The following is a 9400-nucleotide window of genomic DNA, read 5'->3' as shown; positions in this document are numbered from 1 at the left end:
AGCCTCATCAGCCATGCAAATATATGCGCATGTATTTGAATCTTAATAGGCTCCCACCCCCTCGTCGAATAGTTTATGCTAATGAGGCCCTGCCAGGCAAGATGCCTCCCCATTTTCTCTCCTTCCTAAAGCCCGAGACGACTCCACCTGACTTTGGCCAGCCATGGGGTGAGGGTTTGGGGTTCCTCGAAGTTATAGACTGAGAGCTGTGGAAGGACCCCCAAAGAAGGACTATCCTGTCAAACCCCTGAATTTTACAAAGGGAGAAACTGAGGCACAGAGAAGCAAAGCAATTATTTGAACCCAGGTCCTCTGACCCCCCCAAACTAGTGTTTTTCCACTGTACCATTGCTGCCTTACCTTGGTCACATACAAGGGGAATCAGGCTGCCTCTAAGGTTCCTTCCGTACCTGAGATTCTGTTACTGATCAAATGGGCTCCTTTCCTCTCCCCTCAGTCCCCAAGGTGACTGTCCAGCCCTCTTGACGAGGACCTTAGATCAAATTCTAGCTCTATCATTTATTCCCTTCATGACCTTGGGCAAGTCACCTCACCCTTCTAAGCCTCAGTTTCCTTCTCTGTAAAATGAGGGAGGAGGTGGATGAGCTGACTTTCAGTGCCATCATATCTATGATCACATGAATTCAATTTAGTAGTATTTACTAAGCACCTACTGTGTGTAAAAATGCTTGTCATTTGTTGTTGCTGTCAAGGAACTTACATTCTATTGGGAGAAACAGCATGTACACAAAATCCTTTCTACACCATCCCAGACAAGTGGTTGACAAAGTGGCCTTTGCTTGATACTCCCTGGTCACAGGGAGCTCACTACTTTCCTATCCCCACTTTTGGACAGGTCTAAGTGCTTTACAAAGCTTTAGAGTTTACAAAATACTTTAAAATTCATTTATCTCATTAGCTGGCCGATTAGCAAGCATTTATAAGTATCTAATATGCTGGGCAAAAGTCCTTCTACATCTGTAGAGGCAAACATCCTTAATTATCCCCATTTTGCAGATGAGGAAACAGGGAACAGAGGAAGGTTAGGTGATTGTTCAGTGCAATGATTCCAGGACTCAAGATCAAGTCAATTAGAGAGGCAGAGGGGAGCTCAGCAGTTGTACCTGTGCAAAAATTCTCTCTGCAAAAATCCTTACAGCTTGCAATGACTCTAACCATTAAGATTTTTTTTTCTTAGAGTCCTTCCAGTTTATCAATGCTCTTCCTAAAATTGGGCACCTACAATTGAACACAGACTTGACATATGCTCTAACTAGGAGAAAGGGTAACATAATTAGCCCTTCCCTCTTGTTGGATATAACACCTTTTTCAAAGCAGATCAAGATTGCATTCATTTTGGGGTTCTATTTTTTTATCGAATTTCATTGCTATCTTTTATTTTTTCTATCTTTTTCATTTCCAATTATATCCTTCTTCCTCTCCTACCCAGAGAGCATTTCCTTATGTGAGGGCAAGAGAATGTGTGGAACACTCTCCTGCCTAAATTAATGTAATTACAGAAGGATTAGGCATTTCTATTGAATCAATCAATTAAAAGTGTAAACCAGTTGTGAACAAGTCTTTAATCAGTATGGGAAACCAGAAGGACTTTGATCATTGGATGAAATCTGATGACACCACACAGGAAATGCTTTGCCATTGACTGAAAGAAATAGATATACCTTTGAGCCTATACCCACATATATGTGTATAGATATCCTATATCCTAATAAAGCAGTTGAGAACAGAGCATTCCAGCAATAAGTCAGTCTAGTAGTTGAGAGAATTGCCCTTTGAGGGGTGGGAGGAGACCAACCCAGTGGTGAATTTTAAGAGTTGAGAATATTTGGACTTTGCATATGCACACATACTGGTGAACCCTGAGCATCAGTAGATGAAGGTAGCGAGTGCATAGGAGCTAGGAAACACAGCAGGGGCAAACTAGAGATACTGAGGAAAAACAGCCTTGAGGACTCCAACAGAGGGCTAAACCCTTCATCACAACTCCAAAAGGACTTTCAGTATCTAGAAGAGAGTTACCCTTTGCCACATGGACTCTCTCTGGGCTGGAGTTTACTTTCATTATGGACCCTGTGTAATACTGTGAGAAAATGTCCCAGACTTGTAGAAGGATTGAGCAAACAAACCTGTTCTACCTGCTTAGTAAATACTAATTTCTAGGAGCTAATTAAGGCTGGCAATCAATGGGGAACACACCATATGGGGGCTCCTGGGTGACAGTCCTAGAAAAACCCTCAGACTCTCAAGGTTACTCCTCGAACCCTCTGGGAAGTAGTCAACTACAGTCTGGGGACTCAAGCTGTCAGTAGCAGTGCAAGCTGGGAGACTGAGCCCGGAGGGAGTAATATACTTGTAATGATGAATTTTAAAAAAGAGAGAGACTGCAGGAGAAAAAGCAATTCAGCGAAACATACCAAGGCAATGAGCAAGTTTGAGAGTATGTGTCACCCTTAGAGAAGAGCACCTCCCTCCCTTCCTTCAAGAAGGTGAGGTCTAAGGGAGGTGTCTTCTCATGACTCTTACTCCATGCAACCTTAGTCATTATGATTGGATTACATTCAATTTCAGTTCTTACTGAGTTTCCCATTTCCATTGTTGGGTATTATTTTTCTGGTTCTGCTCACTTCCCTCTGCATCAGGTCATGTAAGTCTTCTCAGGATTTTTTCTGTTCTTATTCGATTTCATGAACATCCCACAATTTGCTTAGCTATTCTTTGTTTATAATTTTTTTTACCATGGCAAAAAGTGCTTCTATAAATATCTTGGTACATGTGACACTTTTCTTTGTGTCTGACTTCTGTGGTAGATATGCCTAGCGGTGGGATCTGGGGACATCTTAGACAGTTTTTTAGAGTAATTCCAAATTGCTTTCTAGAGTCCTTGTACCAATCCATTGCTCTGCCAACAGCGTCTTTGTGTGCTTGTTTTTCCCCAGCACCTCCCACAATGACTCTTCTTTGGTATCTTTGCTAGGTTGTTAAGTGTGAGGTGAAGCCTCAGATTTCTTTTGATTTGCAAATCTATTATTAGAGAGTTGGAGTAATCTTTTTTTTTAATAGTTGTTAATAGTGTGCAATAATTCTTTTGAGACCATATGTTATGGGCATTTATTCAATGGGCAATGGTTATTGGTTGTATATTTTTCTTATTTCCCTCTGCATATTGGATATAAAGTCCTTATTATAAATTTTTGATGTGGAGATTTTTTTCCTCCTAATCAACTACTTCCCTTCTGAGAATCCTAGTTGTATTTGTTTGTACACAAGCTTCATTTAATTGTAATGTTCTTTTTATTTTTTGCGCACATCCTATGATTGACTAACATATTAAACTTGAAGTCTCAGGAATAAGAATTTTCTTTTTTAAATCTGCTCAAGTCTGTTACCTGATATCAAACTCTGTCAAAACTTCCTTCCCAAAATGAAATGCCTGGATTTTTCTTTTCAGCTGATTGGATGTCTTGATGTCCAGTGTAAACAGTATCTAAATCAACACTCTGATGGTGAGACAGAGTGCCCGTTCATTCTTTAAAAAAAGATCACTCAATCACCAAGCATTTATTTAATGTCCACAAGGATGAGCATCTGCCCCTTGGCACAGAACTTCTGTGCCCAATGCTGAAGGAAGAGACAGCAAAAACAAGGCAAAAGCAAGAGGAATACCAGAGCCCATCTTTTGATATTTATATTATGCTTTTCTTACGATATCTCTGTTAACCAGGCAGTGCAGGTTTTATTTTGTCCATTTTATGGAGGAGAAAACAGAGGTCCAAAGTAAGGCAATCTGGTGCAGTGGAAGGCACAGTGGGTTAAAAGTCAGCTGATGGAGGTTTTAGTGCTGACTTTGAATTCTTGCACTGATTGCTAGTCTCAGCTGGAGATAGGAAGGAAGGAAGGAAGAAAGAAAGAAAGGAAAAAAGGGAGGAAGGAAGGAAGGGAAAAGAGGGAGGAAGAAAGGAAGGGAAAAGAGGAGGAAGGAAGGAAGGAAGAAAGGAAGAAATGAAAGGAAAGAGAAAGGGAGGGAGGGAATAAAGGACAGAAGGAAAGGAGAGAGGGAGAAAGGAAGGCAGGCAGGAAGGAAAAAGGTCATCAAATCCAGCTCCCCTCACTTTACAGACAAGGAAACTAAGGCATAGAAAAGTGAATCAACTTAAAATCACACCGGCTAGTAATTGAGAGAGGTAGGATTTGAACAAAGATCCTCTGGTTCCATAGGCAACACTCTTTCCTCTGCATTGCACTTTTAAATAGAAAATCAAACAGCTCTGAGCACAAACTTTTTCTAGACACAAAATAGGCAGGTGACTGTTTCCACTTCCCTGACTCATAGGAAGCATTACAGAAAGGCAGTCTGGTGCTTGCTCTGGGCCAGGGGGTCTATGAACTTTTTTTTTTTAATCTTTTGATAATTGTAGTGCAATATTGTAGATTTCCTTTGTAATTCCCTGCATTTTATGCATTAAAAAAAATTCTGAGAAGTCAATAACCTTTATTAGGGTGTCAAAGGGTCCAAAACACAGAAAAGATTTAAGAACCTGTACTCTAGTCCTACCACCCCATTTTACAAATGGGTAAACTGAGGCTTAGAAGAAAATGATTTGCAACAAAAAAAATCAAAGTTTAGGTCAGCTGTTTTTAGCCATTATTAATCACCATTAATAATGATGACAGACACCACTGTGTAACAGGATAGAGCCTGCCTCAAAATTCAGGGAGATTTGACACCTACTGGCTGCTTGGCCCTAATCACAAGTCATTTAACCTCTTAATACAATAAGTAAACTCTGAATGACTGCAGAGTAGGTGCTGACCCATATTCATTGGTTCCTTGATTTATCAGTGAAATCATAAGCCCGGCTACAGAAAAAAATAAAAGCCAATGTAGTATTAGCTAAGTCCCAGACTAAAAGTCAACTCAACACTGTGCACTTATTAAGCTCCTACTATGAGCAGTAGGACAGTTGGCAGGGCTAAAGCCCTGGGGATACAGATGAAGAGCCAAAGAAAAGCTAGTTTCAACTCCTCATCTCTGTAACTAGTTATCTGCTCCAAGTACTAGGAGCAAATTTTAAGGCACAATAAAAATTTTTCGCTATCATACTTAGATTTAAGAGATAGCCCATAGGCTATTTCTCTCCCCACAAGTCTTGTGAGATAGGTCTTCTCTGGCTGAATCTAGTACTCTAGTTCCTAAGGCGGGAATGGAGATGTCTGGTCTGTCCACTGATTGGTGGAGGTCAGAATTCAGGTTGGGGCAGACAACTTGCTGTGCACACATCCTCCCCCACACCTATGATTCAGCAAGGTTTCTGATAAGTCGATTATCTTCCTTGTTCTCTTACAAAAAAACAGTAAGACCTGATTAATAGGGTTTATTCCACCCTCCCCTTGCTAATTAATGCCCCCCTCATGAGTTAGAGAGCCCACCAGGTAGCTTGGGTTTCAGAGCCCAAGGACCACCATTCTCCATCTTCCCACTATAGATAAACCAGTGAATCACTGAACAGATTGATCATAAAGAAAGATTTATTTGCATTTCCAGCATGCAGACCATTTCTACATGCTGTCCAATGACAGCTTTGAATGCTGATTACAAATTCTACGCCCTCCACATTGGGCAACAATCTGGATCCTTTTAGGAGCATAACAAAAGACATTTCATTTCCCCTCCCCTTTCCCTAATTATCCCACCCTCAAAACATGCAAATCCCCACCCCTGAAATATAATTTGTACAGTGGCCTTTCCTGGAAAGGCTTCCAATAAATACATCCATCATAAAAACAACACCAGTTGTTACTTTCTTTCCTATAAGGATATGCACTGGGTACTGCCTTTACAAAAGGCATCAACACTGGTCTATCTGCCCCACAGCACTGTACACTCTACTTGAAATTGGCACATGCCCTGAAGAATGCCCTCTAAGATGGGTCCCATGGAAGACCGTCACTTTTCTCAGCATACTCCCGCATGTGCTAACAAAATTCTAGGACCCCTCTGGTGCCATAATGTGGACAAACTTGCTGAAGTTACTGTTGCTGGGGTACAGACCAACGCATTGCAACCTTAATTAATCAGGTTAGACAATATTAAGCCTTCTTCATGGAAGACTGGCCCAACAGTCAAGTCATCCCTCAAGGAACATTACTTTACATTCTTTTAGAATGGCCCTCTCTCTGTAGGCTAGGCAAGGAGAATCAATATCCTTCAATGAGAAGGGAAAGATTAAAAAAAAAATGGAGCACTCAGTGCTCTGTAAAGGAAAGGGAGAAAGCATTTTGCTCTACGTTCTAGAGGAGCCAGGGACTTGGAAAGCAAGTCCGGATTTTCCTCTGGATCAAGTAAGCATGAGTCCCCACCATTCAGAGTCCTCCTGGTCCTACCAGGGCCGCCAGAGGCTACTGCCAGAAGGTGACTGTCCGGGTGCTGGCTTGGTTGAGGGAGCAGGGGACAAGGGAGAGGAAGAAGGTGGTTTCAAGTCTTGAATAGTGGTCAGAGATGCCTGTGGCCTCTGGAAGTGATAAAGCAGCTTCATCTGGGTGTCTGTGTTGGCTGAGTGCAAGGTCAGGAACTGGACTGCTTCTTTGAGGCACCAAGAGTAACCTTCACTGTAGTCCTGTTGCAAGCTCTTGGGGCATGATGCAAAAGCTGTAGGGAAAAAGATGAGATGAGATTAGAGGTATAGACAATCCAACCCACAAGTGAATCAGAAAACCATATGCTCCTAGGATCAGAGGTTTGGGAATTAGCAGCTCACATCGAGCACTGACCTTTGCTGTGTTTCAGGTAGCTGACAGTCATCTCCAGGATGTCAGCCTTCTCCAGCTTTGAGTTGGGCTGGTGTCTCTGGAATTCTTTCTCCAGCAACAGTTTCAGCTGCTCGATGCTGCTGTTGATGCGGTCCCGACGCATCTTTTCCACCACCGGCTTCCTCAGCTGTTAAGAGGGAGGGAAAAGAGAAATGAGTGGACCCATTTCATCCAGCAAGTCAGGCAATCCAATGTCCACTTCCCAAAATATGCCACAGAACGGCCACTGTAGGAGAGGATACTTACTCTGTTTTTCTCTTTAGGAGTGAGAATATCCATGGAAATAGCGTTGGGGGCCATGGCTTCTGGAAGGATGCTGGGGAATAGAGGCAGAAGAGGCTTCAGTTCTAAGCTTAGGCCCCTGTGAGACGCAGACTCAGAGCCAGAGCCCCCTCTATTTATACCCGGAGTGCTGCATACAAATGCATGGGGCCAGAGATCTTCCGAGGTTCCCACACTCCCTGGCCAATCCATGCCTTTAGAAGGACAAAGGAGACAGCATCTATTACGGCATGGTAAATTGGTTGTGAATTGCCTGGGGAGTAATGACTGCTCCCGGGGGAGCAGGTGGACTGGGGAGGCCACTGGACAATAGAATTCAGCTTTGGCGGGATGGGCAGGGACGGTGGGAAAGCATGGGCCATCATTTTAATTACCGCCGGGCCCCAAGTTGGGAGCTGAACATCTCAATATGTCGCCTTTTCCCAGGCCTGGGGAAGCTGCATGGAGAAGGTTGGAGGGAGGGGAGATGGTGGGGGAGCAGGAAGGAGTAGCTTCCCCCTCCCCTCCTCCCTCCTCAATTCCCTAGCCACCCACTTGAAAAAAAAAAAGAAAGCGGAGTGTGTGTGGAGGGGAAGGGGGAGGGTTAAGCCAATGAAGTCCATCTTTCATTTGGACATGAAACACCCTTTGACATTAACCCAGGAGTCCTGAATGGATGGATTGTCAGCACTGTCTTTGGGCTTCCCTCCTCTGATTACTTGGGATCAGGGCTGGACTATTTGGCAGCAGTGAGAGGGGTTGAGGTAAGAAAAGGTTGCTGCCTTTTCAGATCTTTTCTTCCCTAGGTACTCATTGACATTGGTTCCATTTTTATAAGATCTTAGGGTTTGAGAACTGGAAGGAACCCTAGATATCGGCTAGCCACCCCTTCATTTTACAGAGGAGGAAACTGAGGCCCAGAGAGAAGTGACTTGTTTAAGGCCACACAGGTGGCAGAGCTGCGATTCAATCCCAGGTTGGATGGTTCTTTCTACTATACCAAGCAACCTGCCCGATTCTTTTAGAATAGGGGTACTTAACTGTTTTGTATCATGCATCCTCTGGCCATCTCCTGACTCCTATGGACACCTTCTCAGGATAATGTGGTTTTTTTAAACTTTTTTTTTGAGGCAATCAGGGTTAAGTGACTTGCCCAGGGTCACACAGCTAGTAAATATCTGAGGTTGGATTTGAAGGCAGGTCCTCCTGACTATCCAGGGCCAGTCTTCTATCCACTATGCCACCTAGGATAATGTTTTAAAATAATTGAAGGAAATGTCCAATTTTGGTTAGAAGTTAGTGAAAATAAAGATGAATTTTTTTCCCCATCCAAGTTCACAGACCTGCTGAAATCTATCCATTAAGAATATCCTGGAGGGGGGAGCAGTTGGGTGGATAGAGCACCGGCCCTGAAGTCAGGAGGACCTGAGTTCAAATCCAGCCTCAGACCAAACACTTAACACTTAGTAGCTGTGTGACCCTGGGCAAGTCATTTAACCCCAATTGCCTAAAAACAAACAAACAAATCCCAAGAATATCCTCGGGGGCAGCTAGGTGGTGCAGTGGATAGAGTACCAGCCCTGGATTCAGGAGGAGCTGAGTTCAAATGTGGCCTCAGACACATAACACTTACTAGCTGTGTTGACCCTGGGCAAGTCACTTAACCCCACTGCCAACCAAAAACAAAACAAAACAAAACAAAAAGAATATCCTCAGGGGCAGCTAGGTGGCACAGTGGATAGAGCTCCAGCCTTGGAGTCAGAAGGACCCAAGTTCAAATCCAGCTTCAGACACTTGAAGTTTACTAGCTCTGTGACCCTGGGCAGTCACTTAACCCTAATTGCCCAATCAAAAATCACACATACAAAAAAAAAAAAAGTCCTCCCACCTGTTAAAGAAGAGTTTCCATAGTGATTCATAGGTCAACTAGTCCCTCCTCAAATGCCCTCAGCTGTCCTTTCCCTACCCTACAGAATGAGCCTTCTCTGATTTTGAGAAGGTTCTAGTCTGTTAGACTCTTCCACTGGCACCCTACTCTCTGTCCCTTTGGAATTGCAGTAGTCATCTATAAACTCCACTTTGTGGTGCTCAACTTTGTGGATAATACTTCTGTGGCTCCCCATTACCTTTAGGATAAAATATATAATGCCTCTATTTGGTACTGAAAACCTTTTACCATCTGGTAATGGACAATTCTTCCAGGAAATTATATATTATTCTAGCTCATGTGTACCATGTTCCAGCCAAAAGGATCTATTTGCTGCCCTTTCACCTTCCCTAGTGTAAGTCGTACCATTTCCCACCTCCAGGC

General features: G+C 43.2%; 1 protein-coding gene across 1 annotated transcript; it reads right to left on the bottom strand.

Moving 5' to 3' along the window:
- Nucleotides 1-5529: 5529 nt before the first annotated feature.
- LOC110198097 (transcription factor HES-5-like) lies at nucleotides 5530-7179 on the bottom strand. Its single transcript, XM_020972244.1, has 3 exons — nucleotides 7075-7179; nucleotides 6790-6955; nucleotides 5530-6667 (listed from the first exon to the last, which is right to left on the bottom strand). The coding sequence occupies exons 1-3, from the start codon at nucleotides 7126-7128 to the stop codon at nucleotides 6399-6401; spliced, it is 489 nt and encodes a 162-aa protein (XP_020827903.1). The 5' UTR covers nucleotides 7129-7179; the 3' UTR covers nucleotides 5530-6398.
- Between the last annotated feature and the right edge of the window lie 2221 nt (nucleotides 7180-9400).

Source organism: Phascolarctos cinereus, unplaced genomic scaffold, assembly GCF_003287225.1.
Source record: "Phascolarctos cinereus isolate Bilbo 61053 unplaced genomic scaffold, phaCin_HiC Scaffold_726;HRSCAF=1367, whole genome shotgun sequence".
Taxonomy (NCBI): Eukaryota; Metazoa; Chordata; class Mammalia; order Diprotodontia; family Phascolarctidae; genus Phascolarctos; species Phascolarctos cinereus.
Note: the sequence above shows the minus strand (reverse complement) of the source record. Positions and strands in the feature narration are given on the sequence as shown.

Bases quoted from the DNA above. Each gene is read 5' to 3' on its own strand.
- LOC110198097 (XM_020972244.1), bottom strand. From the start codon at position 7,128: ATGGCCCCCAACGCTATTTCCATGGATATTCTCACTCCTAAAGAGAAA. The intron at 6,956-7,074 runs GTAAGTATCCTC...CCCTCTTAACAG, and splicing joins CTCCTAAAGAGAAAAACAGA to CTGAGGAAGCCGGTGGTGGA. The intron at 6,668-6,789 runs GTCAGTGCTCGA...TTTTCCCTACAG, and splicing joins CTACCTGAAACACAGCAAAG to CTTTTGCATCATGCCCCAAG.